The sequence below is a fragment of the Sphaerodactylus townsendi genome, linkage group LG16, assembly GCF_021028975.2.
Source record: "Sphaerodactylus townsendi isolate TG3544 linkage group LG16, MPM_Stown_v2.3, whole genome shotgun sequence".
Classification (NCBI taxonomy): domain Eukaryota; kingdom Metazoa; phylum Chordata; class Lepidosauria; order Squamata; family Sphaerodactylidae; genus Sphaerodactylus; species Sphaerodactylus townsendi.
Window position 1 is genome coordinate 11,976,358 of NC_059440.1, and position 27,305 is coordinate 12,003,662.

The 27,305-nt window shown below is 45.2% G+C and overlaps 1 protein-coding gene across 1 annotated transcript in view; it reads right to left on the reverse strand.

The window, feature by feature from the left end:
* Nucleotides 1-27,305, reverse strand: part of GALNT17 (polypeptide N-acetylgalactosaminyltransferase 17) — a 206,986-nt gene that overhangs the window by 73,572 nt on the left and 106,109 nt on the right. The window contains exons 4-5 of the mRNA XM_048519282.1: nt 20,512-20,686; nt 11,174-11,371 (exon numbers count right to left, since the gene is read on the reverse strand). Coding sequence (XP_048375239.1) covers nt 11,174-11,371; nt 20,512-20,686 — 373 coding nt within the window. The remainder of the gene's footprint in view (nt 1-11,173; nt 11,372-20,511; nt 20,687-27,305) is intronic.

Here is a 27,305-nt window from a genome sequence, read left to right on the forward strand (position 1 = left end):
TAGTAGTAGTAGTAGTAGTAGTAGTAGTAGTAGTAGTAGTAGTAGAAGAGTAGTAGTAGTAGTAGTAGTAGTTTGGATTTATAGCCCACCTTTCTCTCCTGTAAGGAGACTCAAGGTAGCTTACAAGCTCCTTTCCCTTCCTCTCCCCACAACAGACACCTTATGGGGTAGGTGGGGCTGAGAGAGTTCTGAAGAACTGTGACTAGCCCAAGGTCACCCAGCAGGAATGTAGGAGTGCAGGAACACATCTGGTTCACCAGATAAGCCTCTGCCCCTTGGGTGGAGGAGTGGGGAATCAAACCCGGTTCTCCAGATTAGAATCCACCTGCTCTTAACCACTACACCACGCTGGCTCTCTGTGACAAATAACAGGAGAGAGTTAAATTAAATGCACAAGGATCTTTGCTGACCTTTTGTCCTCTGTGCTCATGAGTTCGATGTCTGTTTGGTTTGGAAACATCCTGCTCTTCCCAAGATTAGTTGGAACAATGATTTTGTGGCTCACACAGAGCCAACCATCTGCTTTCCAAGCCCGGCCGCCAGTTTTCCAAGGGTTGTGTAATACCTATTGGAATCTCGCTTCCTCCTATGCTCCCCTTTTCCACCCAATTGAGGGATTTCTCTAGCCAGGTCCTGAGCATCACTAGGGTGAAAGTGACTCTTGCCCTCCCCTCGTCTCACTTTATGCCGCTACCAACTTTTTCCTGGTTTCAGAGCTGGAGCACACGCTAAGATTGTTGCAGGAGCATTGAGTCAGTGCCTCCAACTCATGACACTCAGAGCTATTTACCATATGGATGGCGTCCCGGTTCAGAGGCACTGGGCTGGGCCTACTGCCGTAGCTGCCAGGAATACGAAATGGAAACAGACAGGCTCTCAGTACGATGGCGATCTGTGCGCAGAGAGATTTTTAGCAACTGAAGAAAAAGGGGGGAAAAACCAAACCTTCTCTCACTTGCCTTACCGCTGCTAAACCCCCGTTCAGTTGGTCATGCTCCCCTGTCTTCATATAGCATTTTCACACAATGTTTTCTCCTTCCGCTGCTCCTTTCTCCATCTCAAGATCATCCGGTGTCACTAGGAATATCCTCACCTTGAAACCTGCCTCGATTTGTTTCATTAGCTACGGGCTTGCTTGCACCTTCTCAGACTAACCTATTTCCAGCATTTCCTCCCAGATTTGGACCATCAGAGTGAGTTGGAAATATATATATTTTTAAAGACACAAAGCTATACGCTGCAATAATTAAAAAAAGCAAAGTTGCAGGCAATAAAGCAGCCCGATTCCCTGTTGTCAGCACCATTAAAACCCGTGTCATTAAGCCAGCATCAATTAAAAAGAGAACATAAGACCCGGAATGTTGAATCAGCTCCACAACCGGTAAATGTCTGCATAAAGCCCTTTTGTTCACAGACTGTGTTGCTGGGGCAAAAGCAGTTGTTACTGGGCTGCTTTTGGACAACCTGCATGAATTGGGGTGTTAGAAACAAATTGGAGATTTGTTGTTTGTTGTTGCAGATCATTTTTTAAAAAAATAAACCTAGTTTGCCCTAGATCTGTCTTGCGTCTTCATTCTGGGCTGCTTGGATGAAAATGCCCATCAGGATGCACGGAATATAATCTCTGCCACCCAAGCGCCGAAGCCAGCTTGCAGATATTGTATAGCTGTGGCACCTCTTTTTATTCGCTCCCCATTTGTCACATTCCTCTGGGAAAATGGGTCACAGCCAAGCTATCCAAGGGATAGACCATCTATATACTGTTATGAACATAACAGCGCCACCGGATAAGATCAAATGGTCTATCTAGTGCAGCGTCCGGCTTCGCACGATGCCCAACCAGAAGGCTAGCACACATAACCTTCACCATCACCCCAGCACTGGTGTCTCTTTCATCATGATGCCTAATAGCCAGTTATGGACCTCTTCCATAAATTCATCTGCCCCACTTTTCAGGCTGACTAAGTTAGAAGCCATTGCTACACCCTGGGGTCAAGAATTTCAGAGCAGCTTCTGCAGAGGCGTAGCAAGGGGGAAAACGCCCGGTGCACTGGCGTGTCCTCCGCACCTGCCCCGCCCTGCAATGCCCCTGCCCCATCCCCAGAATGCCCTCACTGCACCCCCACAGGGGCGTGCACCCGGTGCGTTGTGCACCCCCCTCCCACTTGGAGCTACGCCTCTGAGCTTCTGGCACCAGTAGGGTGTTGCATCAACCTTCATCAAAGAGTTGGGCTGCACTTAGGCAACTCAGTATTGAAGAACTGAACAGATATAGATTCCGATTCCAAAGATGTCCGGCACGAAGGACACGCGAGGTATCCTTTAGCACACCCTGCACTGGTTGCTGTTGTGCCTCTTCGTTCAATTCCGTATTTATTATTCATGCTGCTGGATCGAGGGAAGCACATTAATACAAAATTATTCTGATGACTCATTTCTCTGCTGAAAAATTCAGCTCTTTCCCAAGAAAAAACACACGGCCAGGCAGGCATCAGCACTCAAAGTATCAGAGACAGAACTGGTATGTTCCAAAACCCACCCACTCCATGCTGCCCCAGCTATACTATCTCGTGCCTTTTGGTGGCACTAGCTGGCCCAGATTCTTGAGTTGCCCATAAAATAAATAAGCCTCTATTTCTTCTCATTCCAGAAATATTGGGGTGGGAGGAATGTGCAGACGGTATTTGGGCAACAAAGCTTAGGTTAAGCTTCCTGGTAGCCCAGGTCTGGCAAGGGATTTGCTGCTCTCAACCCACCCTTGAGAAACTGAGAAGCAGGAATAAAAATGGCCTCTACAGGGATGCTCCAGGATCCTCCCTATTCTGTAGGATCTTCACCATGTATATCATGGGAAATTCCTGCAGTGTCACCTATAAGCCCAAAAAGGAAGGGCCGGTATAGAAATTAAATAACATAAAAATAAATCAGTAAGTGTCATCGTATTCTCCCAGAGGCGTAGCTCCAAGGGGATGGGGGGCACGGAACACCGGGGTGTTCCGTGCCCCCTGTGGGGTTGTGGTGAGGGCATTCTGGGGCGGGACGGGGGCGAAGGACACACCTTTGCACTGGGCGCTTTCCCCCCTTGCTGCACCTCTGCATTCTACTCTAAACTCCACCCACCCTAGGCATGCCCTTTTCAAATCTTCTGACATTTTCCTTGGCAATGAGATCTGCTACACACTTTTCACGCAATCATTTGCCCATGCTTCAGTCTGATCCTGACACTTCTAAGAGCTAGACCAGTGGTGGCGAACCTATGGCACGGGTGCCAGAGGTGGCACTCAGAGCCTGCTCTGTGGGCACGCGCAAACAGAGTGCCCCCCCACATCTAGGCTGGCCTGGGCCACTGGCCTCAATTATTAGCATTAAACCTAAGACCTAGTTTTGGGGAAGCAGTATAGGTAACCCTGTTAAGCGCTGTTAAACCCCACTGATTTTCATGCGAAGAACGAAAGCGCAATCCTTTACCTGGGAGTAAGCTCAGTTGCTGGCAATGGGGCTTGCTTCTAAGTAAACCTTCTAGGGTTGTGATTCACTCGTTGGAAGAGTTACAGGTTGCTTCAAAGCAAAGCCACCAACTACCACCAAGCTTACTCCTGAGTAACGCGCGCCTCAGAGCCAACCGTTTTTTCTAAACTAAAACCTCAATATTCAGGTTCAATTGCCGTGTTGGCACTTTGCAATAAATAAGTAGGTTCTGGGTTGCAGTTGGGCACTCGGTCTCGAAAAGGTTCGCCATCACTGAACTAGACTAAGACAGATATCCCTGATTTTGCCCTGAACGTGACCTATGGTTGTATAGAGTAAATCCCCTGATGTGTGTGCCGAGAGGGGGTTACTAATTGGTGATTTTGCTACGTGATTTTTGCCTTAGTTATGCCCTCCTCTCAGCAGTAGCGCGCAGAACTTGAAGCAGTCTAGCAGGAGGTGCACCGGAGTGCATGGCAGCCTGCGCCTGCGTGCATTAGTTTCCCGCCCAAAGACTGGCACAGCGGCTGCGTCCTTGCCACAGCCCCACCCAGGAATGCCCCACCCCTGGAATGTCCGACCACGCCCCCGTCGTGCCCCACCCAGCCCCATTGGCGCTACGCCACAGTTTGAATCCCACCACCGTGGGAACCTGTTACTAAAATTTTTGGATCCCACCACTGCACATACTCCTGCACTGCAAAGGATCCAACAGAAAGTAAATAGGTCCACAAGACTGAAGGCAATCCATTTCTGTTCTAGCCTATGAATTGAAGCTACCACGATAAACTGAATAATAAAAAAGAGAGCTATTTCTTGTCATCCAGATTCCCTTGGATGGCATCCATGAAATAGAGGATAATGCTTGTCTGCTATAAAATGATTTCCTCATAACCTCACGGAGGCCCCTCTACATTACTTCTAGAGTCATTTGATATTATTCTCGCCACTCGTTCTCTGCTGGGGTGCATTTCTTCACTGTTTCCATAGTCTAGACCGGACAGTTAGGCCTAATTAATTAACATAGGAATGCGTAAGAGGAGACTGGCCTTATTTCAGTCAATTATATTGTATGGCTCTGTTTATCTAGGTCTGTTGAAACTGCAAAGCAAAGCACTACTGAAACATTTCGGAGCTTTTAAGGAGACCCGCTGCCTCAAAGAAAAGCAAATTCTGCAATACGCCTCAACAGCTGTGATCCATTTAATCAGAAACAGGTTTTATTTTAGAAAAAAAATATATAAGGCCCCTTCCGCACACGCAAAATAATGCATTTTCAAACCACTTTCACAACTGTTTGCAAGTGGATTTTGCCATTCTGCACAGCTTCAAAGAGCACTGAAAGCAGTTTGAAAGTGCATTATTCTGCATGTGCGGAATGAGCCTAAGAGAATGATTTGAAGGAGGTTTTTATACCCTGCTTTTCTCTACTGTTCTAAGGAGGCTCAAAGGGGCTTGCAATCTTCCTCTCCCCACAACAGGCACCTTGTGAGGTAGATGGGGCTGAGGGAGTTCTGAGAGAACTGTAACTAGCTCAAAGTGACCCAGCAGGAATGGTTAGGACCGTGGTGGCGAACCTTTGGCACTCCAGACGTTGTGGACTACAATTCCCATCAGCCCCACGCCCCTGCCATGCAGCCCAATTGTGGCCCATGCGGGAAGAACTGAAATATGATCTTCTTGAGTGCCAAAGGTTCACCACCGCTGGGTTAGGATGTTGGACCAGGGTTTGAGAGGTCATAACTCAAATCCTCTCTCATCCGTGGAGCCTACTGAGTGATCCTGGCTAGTTACTGCTTACCTGCTTCATAGGGCTGTTGTGAAGTAATGAAGGAGTAGGTTACATACTTCACCTCATACACCTCAGATGGAGGGCAAAAGAAAAATGTAGCAGATATTGTCAGCAGTAACTCACACCAGTTAGAGATGTTTCTTTGGAAGTAAATTTTTTAAAAAACACCTCTTTTTTGCCTCAAAAAGGTTTAAAATAAATAATCGTGTAATTTTTTTTTTTAAAAAAGCTTGACTAACAGACATTGGTAAATACCTTAAGGTATTCATGAAGGGATAGATATTCATGAAGGGATAGTGTTGGGCAGCATTTAACTGAACCCTAACAGCTATAAATCATGAGGGGAAAGTTGGGGAGCTCAGCAACTCTTATGTACAGTGCTGTGCAGAAAATAAATAGGGTGACAACTGAACTACTTAAAAAAAATAATGAGGTACATTCTAAAAAACCCATTAGCCAAAACTTACAACATTTGGGATGTTTTTACAAATTGAGACAAAAAAAGGTATCAGATTATCCATTGAAGTGTAGGAGGCGTAGGAGGTTAAGAGCTTGTGTATCTAATCTGGAGGAACCGGGTTTGATTCCCAGCTCTGCCGCCTGAGCTGTGGAGGCTTATCTGGGGAATTCAGATTAGCCTGTGCACTCCCCCACACGCCAGCTGGGTGACCTTGGGCTAGTCACAGCTTCTCGGAGCTCTCTCAGCCCCACCTACCTCACAGGGTGTTTGTTGTGAGGGGGGAAGGGCAAGGAGATTGTATGCCCCTTTGAGTCTCCTGCAGGAGAGAAAGGGGGGATATAAATCCAAACTCCTCCTCCTCCTCCTCCTCCTCCTCCTCCTCCTCCTCCTCCTCCTCTTCCTCTTCCTCTTCCTCTTCTAATCTGCATACAGCAAATCTTTCACCATTCCTGCCCCAAGTTAGCTTTTCTTGACCTGCTTTCAGAAACAGCAACTGACTAAATAGCAAGAGGACCAGGTAATTTTCTCCTCATTCAAAAGCTTTAAGGGTCACAAAATCCCACAGAAGACTGTGGGAGTCCACCCCCACTCCACAATTTCTTCTCGTTGCTGCCCTATAGGATTATCTTTCACAAACCATCACTGAACAAAAAAGGTATTCCTGATGTCTGTCGTGTATGAACAGACCAATGAAAAGTTTGATGGAATCCCCCCTGATTATTTCCCAAATGCCACAGAAAGTTCATTTTCAGAAGAAACACCATTTTCCTTTGATTTGATCCTTGGCAATTGGCCCGAGACAGAGACTGTCAATGACCTCATCAAAAGCAACTCACAATACAGACAGCTTGCAGATGGAAAATGTTTCCAATATACCATCCCTGTCACTGGAGTTGTTCTTCTGACAGGCACTATGAGAAGTTTGACCTAAAAGACAGTCCTCCTCTATAATGTCATCTTCTCCCAACAAGGCCTGATTCTAGCTCTGGGGTGCCAAACTCACCAAGTGTAATTTCATCACTCTATGTGTACCATAAATTATCAAAATGAAAGTAGCACTAAATATTTCAATATTAATTACAGTAGACCTATTTGAGTTAGTATTTTGAAAGCAAGTTGAACACATATGAAACTGCCTTATTATACTAGATTAGGTCTTTGGTCCATTAAGGTAAATATTGTCTATTCCAGGGGTCGGCAACCTTTACCTCCCAAAGAGCCATTTGGACCAGTTTTCCATGGCCCCTCTACTGAGCCGGAGAGGTGGCTCCGCACGGAACCGCCTCCGGTTTGGCCCCTCCACTCACCTTTCTTTCCAGCGCTTGGAGGTGCCGGGCAGGGAAACCCCTTTGCCCAACAAAGCAGTGTTTAAATAATGAGTGAACAAAGCATGTAGTAGGTTTTTAAAAAAATGCAGTGTATTTTTATTTCTATCTTATTGCTTGACATTTGTCTATGATAGAGAACTTGGGGGTGGTGACATGGGGTGATATTAGTGGTGCCACTAAGTAACTTCCAGGTATAACCCAGAAGTGACAAAGGGTAGTTCTAGGAGTCACTGGAAACTCTATGGTAAAACTCTATGGTAAAACCATAGAATTTTATTATGGTAAAACCATGGTTTTGCCATAGAGTTTCTATCAATTCCTAGAACTACCCTTGTCACTTGTATCTAAAAGTAATGTAGCAACATTAGCAGGGCCTGAATGAGGGGGAACTGCGCCTGGGGTACGCATGCGCCCCACACCCCTGCCCTGCCCTGCCCCCACCCTGCCCCGGAATGTCCCGCCCCGGTGCATTGCGCACCCCCTATCACCTTGGCGCTACGCCACTGAACATTAGTGATGTTGCTGTTTTGTTTTTCTCTCCCACCATTGCTCAGAGCAGCGGCCATGGCAGGATGGAAGCAGGATATGATGATCCCAACAGCATTTTTATTATGCACTAAATATTTAGGCTGAAGATGTTGGAAGCTAGACATTGAACAAACTCTGCAGAGTACTGCTTGTGGTATTTCAACTTTTTTTTAAAAAACGTCTATGTTCTTTAGGAGGCTGCCAAGTTATCTGTCAAAGTAAAGGTCTCTGAAATTCTTGAGACACATCTCAGCCTCGGGATATGATAGGTGCAGACAGTTTAACAGTCCACTATGATGAGTTCAAAGCTCCTTACCTAAAAAACAAGAGCCTCTATCTTCATCCAAAATACATGGGGGCAGACAAACAGGGGCATGGAAAAGGTACTTGTCTGAGTACTCATGCTAGCTAGCAATGTTGCCAATGTTTGTAATTACCTGCTTAGAAAGGTATTTTCCTCGTTCATCATTTTTAATTGTATTGAGAACTGATCAGCTTTATCACCAAAAACCAACCCCGTGAGATAAGAGAGAATTGGGAGTAACAGATGCAATTTAGCTTCTGAACTCTCACCAACAAAGCCTCTATTGATCAAGTCAATACCAAGTCTAAAAGAAGGGAGTTTGCCTTTCTCTCTGACCAAGTGAGTCCCCAGTAGAGTGTCCACAATGGGTTACCTGGTACACAATTGCTTCTTTGACCAAGCACCTTTCCCTCAAAGGACAGAGCTGATCTCGGTGTTCTTCCGCCTCATTGGAGCAAAAGAGCTTTCGAAGAATCCAAAGGGACCTTTCATTTATGTAGGGAGTGCCCATTCAGCAACTGCATCCATCTTAGAAGAATCCTTGGCTCGCAACCTTCCAAAATCTTGTAATTGCCCATACCACCCCATAGAAGTGATTGCCCCCATGACAGCATAGTAGTTGTGTTGGACTGGGATCTGAGAGACCCACATTTGAATCCCCATGGTGTCATGAAAATGTGCTGGGTTATCATGGGCTTTCAGGTAAGCATGGGGATTTGAGCCTGGGTTTCCCAGATCCCAGCCATGAAGGGGCTAGAAAAGATTCTTAGGGGTTAGGATGTGTTGCTGGGGACCAAGATCAAGATAATTCATATCATAAATATTCCCCATTACACTGTATGGCTGTGAAAGTTGGACAATGAAGAAAGCCGACGAGAAGAAAGTTGATTCATTTGAATTGTGGTGTTGGAAGAGGGCTTTGTGGATACTATGGGGTGTCAAAAAGGCAAATCATGGGTTCTAGACCCATGGTGGCAAACCTTTGGCACTCCAGATGTTATGGACTACAATTCCCATCAGCCCCTGCCAGCATGGCAATTGGTCATGCTGGCAGGGGAATTGTAAAGTATGAATCCTGCTTATAGATATGATTCGCCACCACTGTTCTAGACCAAATCAAACCTGAACTGTCCCCTGAGGCTATCATATGTTGGTCACATTATGAGAAGACAAGAATCACCAGGGAAAAAAACAGTAATGCCAGGAAAAGGTAATGTCAGCAGGCAAAGAGGAAAATCCAACTCAAACAAGGAAGCTGTAGCCCTCAATTTGCATGACCCAAACATAGGGTGACCAGATTGTCATCTTTTTAAACCGGGACCAGGGTGGAAAGATGCGGTCGCGGGAGGCTGCGCACTGCTGAGCTCCCGTTTCCCACCCTGTGACGTGAGGGAAGCGGGGGGAGGCGCCCCAGAGAATGTGACAGCCTTCCAAAGGGATGCGGGACAAATTGGTTTAAGGCGGGACTGTCCCGCCATAAGCGGGATGTCTGGTCACTTTGTTCATAGGATAAGTTGGAAGTGACTTTACAACACTTAACACACACACACACACTGCCAGGTTCTGGTCCAGCACTCCACCCACTACACAATAATGAATTTCACTCTAAGGTATCAAGAAGTAGGGCTAGATTAAGATATGCTGAGTGTACTGGAAGTGATGTAAATGCATCATTGGCAACACAGGATACTCTGGTATTTAGGCAAAACCTCTATGGTAAAAATGTCTTCTACCACAGAGTTTTTCCCCAAATACCATTAGCACATTGCCAGCAGTGCTGGTTTAGGCCTCTCTTCACTGCTGATAAGTCTCCCCCACGCTCTGCCGGTTGCCAGGGGGACCCTGAGCTTGTGCGTAAACCCAGCTTTGAATACAAGCGTTTTCATATTTTTCCTTCTGCCAAATATTAGTGGGAAAACAATTTCCTCATCACCTCCACTGTGATTCACCTCCTTCATGACATCCCTTGTAAAAAGATTAACGGTGTTTTAGAAAATGGGGGAAGAGATGATTGCTTTGCATACCATAAATGTTTAATGTGTGTCATTTTGTAGTTAAAGGAAAAGGGGAAAAAATCAGTTCAACCATGGCTCTTTTTGAAGAAAGAAGTGCAATGCCATAAATCAAACAGTTTGGAGTACACATTTATGAGACAAAATAATCAAAAAGGCATTTTATGTCAGGGTACACATTATGTATAAATTGGGACTTGTGTCTGTGAATTCCTTTCACTCATCAACACAATACAGCTGACATTGTTAGGTTTACCCACCTAACAACTCTCCAAAGCGTGGAATTATATTTCCCAATACTATTATCAAATCGATGAGCTTTATTCTCTAAATTGCTAGGCACCATACAAATTAAAAAAATAAAGAACTTCTTGCTTGCTGATTTACAGCTGTAAAATTTTAAAAAAATTAGAAAGGAAAGGTAGGGAAATGAAAGGGGGAAAAACTAGATAGAGATGGACAGGTCTTCAGGAAAAGCTCGAATGTAAAAGCAGGGGAGAGAGGCTGCATGATATAGTGGTAAGAGCTGCAGACTCTAGTACAGAAAATTGGGTTCAATTCCCCGCTCCCCCATATGAAGCCTGCTGTGTGACTTTGGACCAATCTCAGTTCTCTCAGAACTCTCTCAGCCCCACTTACTTTGCAAGGTGTCTGTCATGGGGAGAGGAACAGAAGGAGTTTCTAAGCTGCTTTGAGTCTCCTTATGGTTGAGGTATAAATCCAAACTCTTCTTTTGCAACCACCTTATAAATTATGCTTTGATGATCACATTGGTTTGGATGCAGACTGCTTTGCTGAAAAGTAGGGTACACTATGGCAAAGTAGGGTAAACTACAATAAATATGTACTTATTGATAAATATCTTGCTCCTCCCAACATTCAATAGGTCCAGTTGAAAATCATAGGGCCACATATAATTACGTGGGACAAGAATGGCCCTTTCACCTCAATCCAATATTTCGCACACTCACAATCAGTAATACAGACGACAGAAAAAACGAGAGATGATGATTCTATGTTCCACATTTTAAACACTATTAATATGCACAAAGCCTCTGCGTGGCATTTCTTTTTAACTCAATCATTTCCCAAAGTTAATAAAACCATGAACGTAATCCACAATCTCTTAGCTGAGACTTTGCATAAGCACATCCAATCACAGAGGATACTTTTACTACTTATCCATGTAATTAATTCTTCCACATGGATCTAGAGACCCGGCAATTCCTACCTGCTTGTTTACACAAATACTCTTGCACTCCTAAAAATGCTGCCGCTTACCGGATTGGCAACGAAGGATCCCCAGCGTCCCACCAGTCTTTCGGGGGGCTGATGTACATGCACCACAGCTCCCAACTGTATCCATGGGCTGAATTCTCGTATCGCTGGACCTCAAAGGTGTCCTGCTTGATGTTGTCAATCGAAGGAAGGATGACCCTTTTCCGATTCCCCTGGATTCGCGAGAGAACTGGCTCGGCCCTGGGAAAGGAAAGCAGAAGTGAATTTGAAAAGAGAGCAAAATAGTAAACTAGCAGTAAAGCCCATTGAACAAAGACACACAGTGGGCGCTAGAAAACTCAGTGGGATAAGAGTGCCCATTAAGGGGGGTTAATCCCTCCCGCCTTCCTGCCCTCTCTGGTCTGGCCTCACGCAGTGGTGCGGCGGCTGAAAGTGGTGACAAGGGCAAAAACTAAAATTGGGTTCCCACAAATTGCATCGGAGGGCAGCAGGAGGGGCATCAGGGGGGATTGCAGGAGGTTGGACTTCATAAGAACATAAGAAAGAGCCTGCTGGATCAGACCAGAGTCCATCTAGTCCAGCACTCTGCTACTCGCAGTGGCCCATCAGGTGCCTTGGGGACCTCACATGCAGGAGGTGGTGGCTTGTGGCCTTCTGCTACTGCTGCTCCAGAGCACCTGGTCTATTAAGGCATTTGCAATCTCAGATCAAGAAGGATCAAGATTGGTAGCCAGAAATCGACTTCTCCTCCATAAATCTGTCAAAGCCCTTTTTCAAGCTATCCAGGTTAATGGCCATCCACCACCTCCTGTGTAGCACATTCCAAACACCAATCACACATGTTAGCGTGAAGAAGTGTTTCCCTTTTATCAAGTCCTAATTCTGCCCCAGCATTTTCTTGATGGCCCTTGTGGTCTCTTCCAACTCTATGATTCTAGGAGTGGCGGGTGAGTGACAGGAGAAATGGGTGAGAAGTGGAGGTGTGGGAGAACTAGTGGGGGGCAGCAGATGTACTAGGCCAGGGGTCTGCAACCTGCGGCTCTTCAGCTGTTCATGGACTACAATTCCCATCAGCCCCTGCCAGCATGGCCAATTGGCCATGCTGGCAGAAGATGGCATAAGAGACTGTAATTCCATGAACATCTGGAAAACAGAGTTAGGCTGCTACTACTGAAAGAGATGTGAGAATGAGACGCTTAGAAGCAGCGAAGAGTTTGGGGGGTGACAGAAGCAGCTGGGGGGGGCAGAAGTGGTGGGTTAGCAGTGGTGGAGTGGCAGAAGTGGTGGATGGCAGCAGATCCACTGCATATTTGATTTTTATATAGATTACATTTTCTTCTGATTATGGGGACCAGCGTTGAGCCTGAGAAAAGATGGGCTGCTTGCGGCCACAAAGCAAGTTACAGAGAAAGGTGAGAATTTCAATAACAGACCTTCAGCCAGCTCCCTAGGCTACAGATTTACCCAACAGGTTTAGTTGAAGCAGTGTGTGAAAACAGATGCAGTTGTGGGAAAAAAGTCAGCTTTTCACTTCAAGGAGTGTAAAATTATTCCATGGTTATCCAAATATAGCTTTATTCATCTCTGCATAAAAAATAGGAAATTCTTCCTGCAGTAGTTATCCAAGATTTATTGCCAGTTTTGAAACAAAGTGCCTGAAATAGTTTGAATATAAACCAAGTATTTGCAGTCAGCTCAAGCAAATCTACTTTCAGAATTCTGATGCTTCTCTTAAGACTATAAAAAGTCTACTCGGAAAGATCAATTCAAGCATTTCATATACTGGGAACAAAGACTTATGGTATGAGTAAGTGAAGATCATCCAAATTCCCCATATTTTGGAGCTCCAGGTGACCTCGCTCCTTCCCTTATTTCATAAGCGCGGAAATAATGGATTTTCAAACCACTTTCACAACTTTGTTTTGCAAGAGGCTAGTTTGCCATTCCACACACAGCTTCAAAAGAGCATTGAAAGCTGGTTGGTGAAGTAGTGCATTATTCTGGGAATGAGCCATAGAGTCAAACCATTATATTAAAAAACCTCAGTTTTTCTTCTTCGTGTTTCAAATTTTGTGCACAGTTTGGTTGCGTGCACATTTTGACACACTTATCAATTCCTCCAGTTTGTCCCTACATTATTACTGCACGAAAGCAGATCGTGATATAAATGCGTGCAGTTACATCAATATTCTTTTTGTGTGGTGTTTTACCAATGCGTCGGATGACATGTGCAAATCGGAATACCACACACAAAAAGGAATCAAGGCAATCATACAATCACATTGGCCATTCTTTTGTCTTAATATTAAAAGACAGGGTACTGATCTTGTTTGTTTCAGAGGCTGGATATGACATAAATGTGACTTAGTTCAGCCAGGCCTTGGGGGCAGGGTGGCTGCCTTGACTGATCCCATAATGGCATGGGGGGGGGGGGGGTGCCTAGCCTGGCAAACCCACAGCAATGGTGGGGGACTGCCTTTAGAGGGCTTATCAGGCCCATGAGCCAACTGAGGCAACCCCCCTTCACTCCTGATCTGGAGTGCAGGGGCAGCAAGGGGGGTTTCTCAGCTGGCTCATGGGCCTGATAAGGGGCCAAATCTGGCCCCCAGGCCCCACATTTGACAACCCTATTCTAAGGTGTGGTATGGGGGGCAGGGGTAGAGGATGCAACCGTGAAAGCCCTGAGATCTGTACCAAACTGCACATATTCCTGTTCTAGATTTAATTTTACAAATTCTCCTGGTTCAAATCAGAATTGAGGAGGAGAATGAAGCACAGAGAAATTACGGAACAATGAAGGAATGTGATGGGGAAAACCCAGTTAGATGAGCTTTCTGTACACTAATAGAGGTTCTTGAATACCCACTAGTTCAGCTCAGGTCCTGTCCACCAGTCGCAAATGGGGAGCCAATTGTTTAATGATAAGTTCAACAGTTTGTCAGTCTGTCTATGGCTTTTCCCCAGGTTGCTTTGCTGCTTTTCTTCCAAACCATGCAATACAATGCAGCTAGCTTTTAACCAAAGAGCATTCTCACACATCCTGATTAAGTTCTTCCAGCCCTCCATCCTTACTGTGTAACAAATGAAATCTAACATGTGATGCTTTAATAATACCAGTGGTGGGATCCAAAAATTTTAATAACAGGTTCTGATGGTGGTGGGATTCAAACAGTGGCGCCGCTTCACACACGCACCTCCAGTCCCTATTGGGCAGGGAGGTTGCTTTAGTAACCCCTTCTCGGCACTCAGAAAAAATTAGTAACCACTTCTAGAGAAGTGGTGAGAACTAGTTGGATCCCACCTCTGAATAATACCATACCCTTTGGTATTCATCTATGCAGTCCTTAGTGGCATACTGATTAAGCGTAGGTGTACTCTAATCTGGAGGAACCAGGTTTGATTCCATGCTCTGCAGCTTGAGCTGTGGAGGCTTATCTGGGGAATTCAGATTAGCCTGTGCAACACACGCCAGCTGGGTGACCTTGGGCTAGTCACAGCTCTACAGAGCTCTCTCAGACCCACCCACCTCACAGGGTGTTTGTTGTGAGGGGGGAAGGGAAAGGAGTTTGTAAGCCCCTTGTAAGCCTTACAGGAGAGAAAGGGGGTATATAAATCCAGCGTTTCTTATTATTATTATTGATGCTATTGGCTGCCAATCGATTTCCATCAGCAACACTTTTGCACATGGCACAGATTTGCGAAAATCCGAGGCAAACCTACTCAACAAGTTTTATGGTTTGGCACAAATCAAATAGATAAGGGGACCAACGTGCATCTGACCAACGTATTTGAACACAGTATGTTCAAACATGTTCATGGCAAAATTCACAGCATCCTCAAGCACTAGAGGTGCACATGTGACTACATTTAATTATTGAACAGTGATCATCATTCCGTTATGCTGATGTGGGGGCAAGGCTCTCAAGTGATCGTTAAAGTGCTTTAAAATATGTGTGCAATTTGGATCTGGGAGCCAAGTACGTAGCTTTTGGGGGGTTACTCATAGCCTATTGGAGGGAAGCCATCTGCTGAGGCTTGTGGTTTGTACTGCAGCTCAACATCGGTATCATCTTCTAAATCGACCAGAGTTGAACAAGCACATTGGAGATTTATGACATTTCTATCTTGCCTTCCTTCGCAGGAACTCATCCATAAGAACATAAGAACATAAGAACTAGCCTGCTGGATCAGACCAGAGTCCATCTAGTCCAGCATTCTGCTACTCACGGTGGCCCACCAGGTGCCTTTGGGAGCTCACTTGCAGGATGTGAAAGCAATGGCCTTCTGCTGCTGCTGCTCCTGAGCACCTGGTCTGCTAAGGCATTTGCAATCTGAGATCAAGGAGGATCAAGATTGGTAGCCATAGATCGAGTAGGATCAAGATTGGTACCCATAGATCGACTTAGACATAGATCTGACCCAATCCCATTGTATCATGCACCTTCTGACCATGTCCTGGGATGGCATGATTCACGAAGACAGGTTAAATAAAGGACCAATTACTCTAGGCCCGTGGTGGCGAACCTTTGGCACTCCAGATGTCATGGACTACAATTCCCATCAGCCCCTGCCAGCATGGTCAATTGGCCATGCTGGCGAGGGAACTGATAAATTATAGTCCATGACATCTGGCGACAAGGTCGCCACCACTAACAAACCAAGCAGCTGGGATTAAAACAGTAGGAAAACATACTAGGCTTTAAAAGCGAAAGCAGGCAAAGCAAAGAAAAACCAAACATCCACAGTGGCCTGAAGAAGGGACGTAGCTAAATATGAAAAAGGGCACTTTTTCGGGGATGGGGGGTGGGTGGGAAATGTTTCGCAATGTCTAAGAATCCCAGATTTGTGTTTATTCTTTCCGAAAACACGGTACCAACCCCAAATGGGTTTCATGTATATTTTTGGCTTGGCAATTTTGGGATGCGCACCCCTACTGAAAGAACTCCAAGCTGCAAAAATGCAGGAATAAACTGAGAATAACTTCTCCATACCATCAAAAAAGCAGCTTTTTTTCCCCTCAAACATTTTAGTTCAGTAAACGATAGTCTTTCCATTACCGGAATAAAACCACATCCTGCAAACCAAAGGAACCAGCTGATAATAGCGTTTAGATATGCAGACAGGTGCAGGCCTTGAAAGCATCCTTTGGGAATGCATCCTCCAGTCTGAGCATTCAAAAGAAATCTCTGATAGCCACACACACAAACACCTCTCTCCTCCCCAGACCCATTTTGTAGGCACGCACCTATTTTACTCTGGGGTGATTTTTCCTCCTTTCTTCTTATCAACAGACTCAATGAAAAGCATATTAGCCTCTCCCGTCATGTTTTTCCAAGCAGCGAGACTGCCTTTTCAAGGGGGGTGGGGGAGGCTATCTTGAAACAGCACTGCCTCTCTTTCATCAGAGTTAAAAACAGAATACCTTTCTTTCCAAGACTGACATGCCACCAGCAAATCACCCCTGTAAAAGAGTTTTTTCATTTCTTCTTATCGGAGAGGGAGCTGAGATAGAACAATTGGCAAATATCCAGTGTTGCTTTCAATTCTCCCTGGAGAAACCGATTCCTAGGTCTAGCTACCTCCATTCTGCCACAAGACTCACCTGAGGACTGAGATCAGTCATTCCTCAGATCCTTAAAGGTAAAGGTGCAAGCACCGGGTCATTACTCACCCATGGGGTTATATCACATCACAGCATTTACTAGGCAAACTGTTTATGGAGTGGTTTGTCAACTAGCTACACTTACCCCCAGTTAGCTGGACGCTCATTTTACCGCCCTTGGAAGGATTGAAGGGTGAGTCAACCATGAGCCGACTACCTGAACGTGACCTCTGTTGGGATTGAATTCAGGTTGTAAACAGAGCTTTGACTGCAGTACTGCTGTTTGCCACTCTGTGTCACGGGGCTCCTCCCTCAGATCCGAAACTGGTTAAAGTGCAACTTTTTGTCTCCCTTCACAGGGAAAGCGAAGGAGGGCATCCTGCTTTCTTTGGGTTTTCCCGCTTCTGTTCACCTCGCCCTGCCCACACAGCAGCAGTTCTGATCACTCTTAGGGCCAGCTTTTCAGAAGGATTAGAGTGGCTTTTTTAAAATTACCGTATATACTCGTGTATAAGTCGACCCGCATATAAGTCAAGGCACCTATTTTTACCACAAAAAACTGGGAAAACTTATTGACTCGTGTATAAGTCGAGGGTAGGAAATGCAACAGCTACTGGTAAATTTCAAAAATAAAAATAGATACCAATAAAATTACATTAATTGAGGCATCAGTAGGTTAAATGTTTTTGAATATTTATTTCAAAGAAAAACAGTAAACTAGCTCTGTAAGTGGAAAAGAGGGTCAACAAGAACAATATGATCTCAACAATAACTTTAAAAGAACAAAAACCTTAGCTCAATCAGCAACCAAGCTAAAACACAAGAGTTAAAATCCTTCAAAACTGGATTCCTCATCATCATCTGTACATCCAAATGTAACCCAACTTAGATTTTAAGAGGGATATTATCAGAAATGGAAAATCTACTATTAGCTTCCATTGTAAACAATGGGGGATGGGGCACCCCCTTTGGGTGTCAATAACTTTGGATCCCCTGGCTGGTATCATAAAGAGACTCTCCTGATGATACCAGCCAGGTTTGGTGAAGTTTGGTTCAGAGGGTCCAAAGTTATGGAACCTCAAAAAGGTAGCCCCATCTACTATTAGCTCCCATTGAAAACAATGGGGAATGGGGGCACCTCCTTTGGGGGTTCATAACTTTGGACCCCCTGAACCAAACTTTACCAAACTTGGCTGGTATCATCAGGAGCATTGTCTGAAGTTACCCTGAAATTATGGTGCCACTAGCTTAAAAACTGCGCCCCCTGCTGGCCGGCAAAGTAAAAACAAAAGAATTAATGACCCGCATATAAGTCGAGGGGAGCTTTTTCAGCATTAAAAATGTGCTGGAAAAAATCGACTTATACATGAGTATATATGGCAGTAGGTCTATCACAGGAGCAATTGACCACACAAAACCCTGTTGAAAAAAAGGCAACAGCCAGCCTCCCCAAGTGGCTCTTCCAGAAACAACCAGGGCAGGCAACATGGCAGCTTGGCTTGGCTGTCCTTGACACTTTGCACAGTAAACGGAAAAATGCAGGAAAGCCCTACTACGATGCAAATAGCCGCAGGGTAAGTACTGCATGCATAAATGGACAGCAAGTCTGGTCTATCCCACTACAGCCACACAATTACTGTACTTGAACAGTGGGGCCTACAAAATAGGAAAAGTCTTGCTGTGTCAGTGTGGATTTAGATGAAGGCATGATAATCTTTTCAGCGCAATTGCACTGGGCCTAGTCTTATTCTGGCCCTGGCAACACAACCCTCTCAACGTATCCCCTGCTCTCTAGATGCCTGCTTGAGGAGGCTAACATAAACAGAGGGGGGGGGGGAACCCCTAATAAATAATACATGTTTACAGTAACACATCACCAAAAGAAAGCAACTAAAAGTAATTCCCAACAATCAAACCATCCCAATCTACACTTATAGAAGCCAGGTCAATAAAAGCGGCAGCATAAAACAGTCTCGGGAACATAAAAACACCCAATAAAAAGCATTATTCAACCCGTCAGGGGATACAGTGTAAAGATGGAATAAAATGTTAGTAAAATGCCTGGGTAGATAGAAATGTTTTAGCCTGGCACCTAAATGCTAATAGGGGAAGCATACTGACGGGTCATCACAAGAAGTAACTGTTTATTAGTTGCCTGGCAAAGATAAAAGTATAGAATGAGGATACATTATTTGCAATTGCAGGAAAGAAAGTTCAAGCCAGATTTGTAGGGAAACAAGAGGCTTAAAAATGCTGTTTTAATGGTGCCTCTGACTAATATTACTCATGTATAAGTCCATTATTGCTGCTTTGTTATTCATTTGCTGTTTGTCTTAGAAGTTCTTGATTTTATCAGCCATTTAAAACTGTTGGCAATGGTCTTTGGCTACAGCAATTAAAGTTGGTTAATAGAAAGTGAATAGGGGAGGTGCCTGGGAGTGAGAGAATGTGTTAAGGGCCTTCTTTCAGTGGTAGAGCATCTGGCTTGTATACAGAGGCCGCTTCTACACATGCAGAATAATGCACCTTCAATCCACTTTTGAAGCTGGATTTTACTGTGCGGAATAGCAGAATCCACTTTCAAACAATTGTGAAAGTGGATTAAAAGTGCATTATTCTGCCTGTGTGGAAGGGACCAGGAGGTCACCTGCTGAATCCTCAGCATCTCCAGGAAAAAAAGATCCAACAGCAAATGATGTGAAGTACCTCACTTGAGATCCTGGAGAGCCACTACCAATCAGAACAGACAATAATAACCTTGATGGACCAATGATTTCATTCAGTATAAGGAAGAATCGTGTGCTCATTTAGATTTTAGTCCAGTGGTACTTGAGAGACCAATAATTTTTTCAGGGTATTTGAGCTTTTGCGATTTATGAGACATAAGTAGGAATGGAGACCTCAATCTTTATATCCTAGGCCAGTGATGGCGAACCTTTTCTAGACCGAGTGCCCAAATTGCAACCCCAAACCCACTTATTTATTGTAAAGTGCCAACACGGCAATTTAACCTGAATACTGAGGTTTTAGTTTAGAAAAAAACGGTTGGCTTCAAGGCATGCGTTACTCAGGAGTAAGCTTGGCAGTAGTCGGAGGCTTTGCTTTGAAGCAACCATGCAACTCTTCCAACAGGTGAATCACGACCCTAGGAGGATTTACTCAGAAGCAAGCCCCATTGCCAGCAACCGAGCTTACTCCCAGGTAAAGGATCGCGCTTTAGTTCTTCGCATGAAAATCAATGGGGTTTAACAGTGCTTAACATGGTTACCTACACTGCTTCCCCAAACTAGGTCTTAGGTTTAATGCTAATAATCGAGCCCAGTGGCTCAGGCCAGCCTAGATGGGGGGGGCACTCTGTTTGCGTGTGCCCACAGAGAGGGCTCTGAGTGCCACCTCTGGCACCCGTGCCATAGGTTCGCCACCACTGTCCTAGGCAGAAGGCGGGAGGGGTATTGTAAAGGATGAAGAGAAGAAGACGATTTTGAATGTATATCCCACTTTCCTCTCCTGTAAGGAGACTCAAGGTGGCTTACAAGCTCCTTTCCCTTCCTCTCCCCACAACAGACACCTTGTGAGGGAAGTGGGGCTGAGAGAGTTCTGAAAAACTGTGACTAGCCCAAGGTCACCCAGCAGGAATTTAGGAAACACATCTGGTTCGCCAGATAAGCCTCCGCCACTCAGGTGCTTTTAAACGATTCAAAGGTACAATGCATATTGAAATCTATGTGCTGAATTAAACTAAACTCAATATAAAAATAAATCTTAATGCTGTACCTACCAGCCTGCTGTGAACTCCACGTGTGCATCAAAGAAGCCGGTGATCTGACCGGAGGCAACTTTCCAGCCTTCGATGCGAGCGCGGATCAGGCCTTCCCTTTTTTGGTTGCGCACGACCTTCACAAGGCCAGGGTATCGCTTGTTGACATACTCCTCTAGGGGTGCCTTCAGCTCCTCTGCAGGAAGAAACACAAATTGTTGAATAGATAAGTTACTTTGTGGGTCCGGTTGACCGCCAGCATTCACGTAACTCATGAAGTCCCACAAGAAGTGTTTGGATTTATATCCCACCTTTCTCTCCTGTAAGGAGACTCAAGGTGGCTTACAAGCTCCTTTCCCTTCCTCTCCCCACATCAGACACCTGGTGAGGTAGGTGGGGCTGAGAGAGTTCAGAGAGAGCTGTGACTAGCCTCAGGTCACCCAGCAGGAATGTAGGAGTGCAGAAACACATCTGGTTCACCAGATAAGCCTCTGCCCCTCAGGTGGAGGAGTGGGGAATCAAACCCGGTTCTCCAGATTAGAATCCACCTGCTCTTAACCACTACACCACGCTGGCTAATAATAAAACAAGTTGCTTACCATTAGAAGTTTGCACAAGGTTAACTTTGCGACTTCCCTTTTAAATGAGGTCCCCCACTAGCATGATTCTCACGCCAGTGAAGATGCAACTATTAAATTCATTATTACATTTGCCCAGAGTGCTGTGCTTTCCCATTATTCTCTTGCTTTGAAAACCCTATTGGGTTGCCATAAGTCAACTGCGACTTGACGGCACTTTACACATGAGTGTGCACTTATCTACATGTGAGCACCCAAGCGATTACATCAAGAGTCTTTTCATATGGCATTCCCTGATGCTAGAAGGACATGTGTCCATCAGTGAAAAACTGCACAAAAACATACGCAACGTAACCCACATCCAGATCACTGTTTTTACCAGATTTAAAATCCAAACCTCATGTAACTGAATAGGAACAAATATGAAAATTAACTGAACGCCATGGCAAACATCATGCCTGAATCCTGTAATGTGTGAACTGGACAATCCATGGTTTTTCCACATGGGGGCAGCTTCTGTTGGACGCTTTTTGCTTGCATGGAAAAATCCACGAGTTGCCCAGTTCACATATTATGAGATCACGGTGTGAGATGGATTGCAGGGACCGGTGTGCTCTTAACATGTATGATTGGCAGGCTCCCGGAACGCAAGAATGGAACACACAGATACCTCCATGTTACCAATCACTTTCTCCTCGAGCCACAAAACTTATGCTTCAGAACATTGGTAGAGAATAACCTTCCGGGATGATCAGAGGCGTATCTAGGGAAAATGTTACCCGGTGGAAAATCTGAGTTTTCCAACCCCACCCCTGTATGGGTGGCCACCCTCCCGCACCACAACCAAACAACTTTTTTTGCACCAGGTCATCAGGGAAGGAGGAGGGGTGTGGGGGGCAGTTTTCTGCTCCCCACATTACTAAATGGCCGCAGCCCGGGGACATTTGATCCCATATGTTCCCTTGAGCAGTACGCCCCTGGTGAGGACTCTCTAAACCAGTGATTCCCAAAGTGGGCGTCACCACCCCCTGGTGGGTCCTGCAGCGATCCAGGGGGGCGGTGATGGCCACAGGTAGAAACATTAATACATATATCTTTCTGTTTAATTGCTATTAAAATTAAAAAAAATAATTTCCAGGGGGCGCTAAGTAATATTTTTTCTGGAAAGGGGGCGGTAGGCCAAATAAGTTTGGGAACCACTGCTCTAAACAAAGGGCCTGTTCCCACCAGGGCCTCTTTTGTCTGTGAATGACTTTTTCCAGCTTCCCTTCCAAACTGGGTTGATATGAAACTGTCGTAATTTGGCAAGTGCCAGTCACACAATCCAGTAATGAAGGAGTTAATGTTGTGCATGCTAATGAGTGAGGTCAGAAGTCAGTGACGAGGTAATTGACCCTCATTGGTCAGTTAGGTCTACATGCAGGTCTGCACATAGGCAATAGATATATCTCCTTCGTTGCTCTCTGCATATGCTCCCTCTAGTAGTTCATTAGCCGTGTGATAGTTAAGCAGCGGCTAGCTGAAGGAGCTAGCTACTTAGAAAGATATTTCTTGTTTTGTATCCAAGTTACCCTTTCCTTCTTTTATAGTAAGTAAACTCTATTTTTCAGTAAGCAGCTGCCTCTCTGCCTCTATTGCGCAAACTCTGCTGTATAAGGAGGGTGATACAATTATCACAACAACTCTCACAACAGAAACTTATTTTTGCCACCTCTGAACCAAAGCAAAAGGTCATCGAAACTGCAATTACCACCAACCCCAGCAATCCAAAGGCGCCAGAGGTGTGGATCCAAATGCACTCAAAATACCGACTCTAAATTGAGGCTTAGTCAGCAGTTGGAGAGTGGAGAGCTCAGCTTAAGATTAACTCACGACTGAAAGCAGGACCAGTTCGATTGTTTGAGCGCACGGTTTGTGATGGTTGCAACACTGCCAACTCTGAGGAAACAACAAGGAGGGCTGCTCCTTACGGCAAATGATAAGTCCGTCGCATCACAACCACAACACTCTAGAGCTCTCAATTGTGGCCAGAGATGCCAAGTTGACAGAGGCGCACATTCTCATTCAATAATTAGAAAGGATGATGCTAATTTGAAAGAGGCAGTAAATCAAAAGAGGGTTTTGTTCACCGCACTTAACATTCTTTGCATTCCCTAGGCGTTCCCACAAACTTTAATCACCGTTACTCATTTTTTCCCCCTTGTTCCGTGACAGCCGCGGTTTCCATCAGAAACAAACAAAAAAGCAATAGCTCTTTTGTTTGACATTCAACATCTGGGAAATTGGATTCCCAGGTGGTTTCTGTTCTTTAAAAAAAGAAGAAGAGACAAACATCCTTAAATTTCTAGAAGAAAAGGAGAACGAATCCACGGAAAGGACGGCCAAAGTCAAGAGACACCCCCTGGCAAGTGGCCATTTGCTTCATAGCTGCCAGCTCAATCTGACGAATTCTTGAAACACAACTCCCCAAACTAGCAAGCTAATCTCATCAGTGTGGGCTGGTTGTGACAATGAAGGGAAGGTTTCATCACCCAGGATAACAGCTGACTATTGCCCTGGATTTAAAATCCTCCTGTTGCCGGCTGCTGGCTATCCATTCCTTTGTTAAGATAACTGCCCAGAATATTTCCTCAAGTGGAGTTAATTGTTAGGAGGTAGTCTGATAGCTGGCATAGAAGCTTACAGAAGATGACCTCTTGCTAATGGGAGGAGGCAGCTCTCTGTGTAGCTGGAGGAAACAGAGAAGCAAACAGTGATGAGTTGAATGTACTGTCGAAGGCTTTCACGGCTGGATTCAACTGGTTCTGGTGGGTTTTCCGGGCTGTGTGGCCGTGGTCTGGTGGATCTTGTTCCTAACGTTTCGCCTGCATCTGTGGCTGGCATCTTCAGAGGTGTGTCACAGAGGGAAGTCTGTTACACACTGTGTCCAGTGAGAAGGAAATGTTTGGGGTATATATTGTCCATGTCCCAGGGTGGGGGACCAATCAGTAAGTGTTTGGGTGGAACTTGTTATGCAAAGATGTGGTTGATAGTATTGTACTGCTATAAAATACTATCAATACAATGCTATCAACCACATCTTTGCATAACAAGTATTCAGAGGTGGGATCCAACAGGTTCTCACAGGTTCCCGAGAGTAGGTTACTAATTATTTGTGTGTGTCGAGAGGGGGTTACTAATTGGTGATTTTGCCATGTGATTTTTGCCTTAGTTACGCCCCTCCTCTCAGCAGTAGTGCACAGAACTTGAAGCAGTCTAGCAGGAGGTGCACCGGCATGCGTGGCAGCATGCGTGCATTCATTTCCTGCCTAAGGACCGGTGCAGCGGCTGCGTCCTTGCCACAGCCCCGCCCAGGAATGCCCCGCCCCCGGAATGCCCAACCACATCCCTGTCATGCCCCGCCCAGCCCCATTGGCGCTACGCCACAGTTTGAATCCCACCACCATGGGAACCTGTTACTAAAATTTTTGGATCCCACCACTGCAAGTTTTGCAGTACAATACTATCAATACAGTACTATCAACCACATATTTGCATAACTCCACCCAAACACTTACTAATTCACTCTGCTCTAGGTGTATTGGTCAGTGTGACACTAAACTGGGTTCAGATCCCCACCCTGGCATGAAGCTGATTATGTGACCTTCAGCCAGTCACTCTCAGCCTGATCTATTCACTGTGTTGTTGTGAGGGCAAAATGCAGGGGATGAATCCTATATAACGCTCAGCTGGCTACCTTCAGCCACAGTCCTAATCTTCCAGCATGGTGTAATGGTTAGGGGCGGTGGACTCCAATCTGGAGAACTGGGTTTGATTCCCCACTCCTCCTCATGAGCCCTGCTGGATGACCTTGGGCTAGTCACAGTTCTCTCAGAACTCTCTCAGCCCCATCTACCTTCTCCTCCCTATTGACCTAGATTTCCAGAGGAGGCCCAGAAAGGTTACACAGATAGGTAATTCCATTTCACCTTCATCTGAACAGCCCAGACTAGCCTGATCTTGTCAGATCTAGGAGCGTTTGAGACTCTTTAGTTTGGAGAGGAGATGTCTGAGGGTGGATATGATTGAAGTCTATAAAATTATGCATGGGTTAGAAAATGTCAACAGAGAGGAAATTTTTCTCTCTTTCTCACAATACTAGAACCAGGGGGCATACGTTGAAAATGCTGGGGGGAAGAATTAGGGCTAATAAAAGGAAACATTTCTTCACGCAACGCATAATTGGTGTTTGGAATATGCTGCCACAGGAGGTGGTGATGGCCACTAACCTGGATAGCTTTGAAAGGGGCTTGGACAGATTTATGGAGGAGAAGTCCATCTATGGCAACCAATCTTGATCCTCCTTGATCTGAGATTGCAAATGCCTTAGCAGACCAGGTGCTCGGGAGCAGCAGCAGCAGCAGCAGCAGCAGCAGCAGGCCCTTGCTTTCACATCCTGCATGTGAGCTCCCAAAGGCATCTGGTGGGCCACTAGGAGTAGCAGAATGCTGGACTAGATGGACACTGGTCTGATCCAGCAGGCTCTTTCTTATGTTCTTCTGTTCTTAAGCTAAGCAGGGCTGGCCCTGGTTATTACTTAGGTGGGAGACCATCAAGGAAGTACAGGGTAGCAATGCAGGGCAAACCACCTCTGTTAGTCTCTTGCCTTGAAAACCCTCCAGGGTTGCCACGAGTCAGCTCTGACTTGGCGGCACTTGACACACATCAACCTTTTGAACTGGAAGAGGAGGAGGCGTCCTTATGAGCAGCAGATGAGAGAGAACATCCCACCACGTCTCATAAAGACGCTTTTGCAAGAGAAGGAGCCAGTCTCTGCATTTTAGTAGAACACTGGAAGAATTAGGATAATCTCTCTTTTCAAAGACAATGTTCATGAAATCAATCAGCTGCCAAGAAAAAACAGTAACAAGAACTGCTACTTGGTTTTTTAAAAAAATGCAGAAAGAAAGGCACAGTAAATAGCAAAAGCAAACCTCCTGGGGACAGTCAAATAAAACGAGCTATCACCACTTCATGCCTGTGTTCTTCCAACAGCAAATCTCCTCTTATTGACAGGCACACGGCTATCTCCCTAGGGACCTCGCCTCCCCCAGCCTTTCTTCTTTGCTAGGGGAAGGAAGGATCCCAAATACCTACCCACCACCCCGTCAAAGGAGTCATACTGCACATGTATGCAATTGTGGCAAACTCCGGTTTTCTTTTATACTATGTAAGCCACATCCCTTCCGAGGAACATCAAGGAGGCATAGATTAGAATGGCTATACGCTCATATGGATGTGGTTCAGTTCCCATATTGTTCCCCACAGATGGCCATTCAGTAATGTTTCACGGCCAATACTGAGGTGTTTCATAGCCCCTGTTGACATGTTTCACTGCCCATGTTAGACTCGATATTTATTTATTTTTCCTGGAAACTTAGATAAAATAGGAGTAATATACAGGGAATGAGGCACATCATGACATTCGGGCATTTTGATATAAATCATTTTGATATAAATCATTTTGACATAAACCAGCCTACTAAGATCATCCTGAGAAGGCTCTCTCTTCAGTGAGGCATACTGGTTAAAAACAGGTAGACTCTAATCTGGAGGACTGGGTTCACTCCTCCACATGAGTGGTGGAATCTTATCTGGTGAACCAGATTTGTTTCTCCACTGCTGCATTCCAGCTTCGTGACCGTGGACTAGTCAAAGTTCTCTCAGAACTCTCTCAGCCCCATCTGCCTCACAAGGTGTTTGTTGTGGGGAGCGGAAGGGAAAAGGAGTTTGTAAGCCCCTTTGAGTCTCCTTACAGGAGAAAAAGCCTGGGTATAAGTCCAGACTCCTCCTCCTCCTCCTCCTCCTCCTCCATCTGGACATCTGATAGGAACCCAAGAGAGACCCTTCTTGTTGGTGGCATCCAGATTTTGGAACGCTCTTCCTACGGAAGCCCGCTGTGATCCTTCCTTGCTCTCCTTCCGTCGTCAGGGGAATACATTTTTATTTCTAACTGCTTTTAACATCTTCATTTTAGCGAGCAATTTACATTTTATAAGTGTATCTTATTGATTTTTATATGGTGTGATTTTATTGTATTTTGTTGGGTTTTATCATTATTGTGTTATTGTATTGTACTTTATTTTGTAATCGATCATGAATATAGCCATAGAAAGGTGATGTATAAATACTTTAATCAAGCAAACAAATATTCTTATACAATAACACGAGCGTGGTAAGGTGGCCAAATTTTGCCCT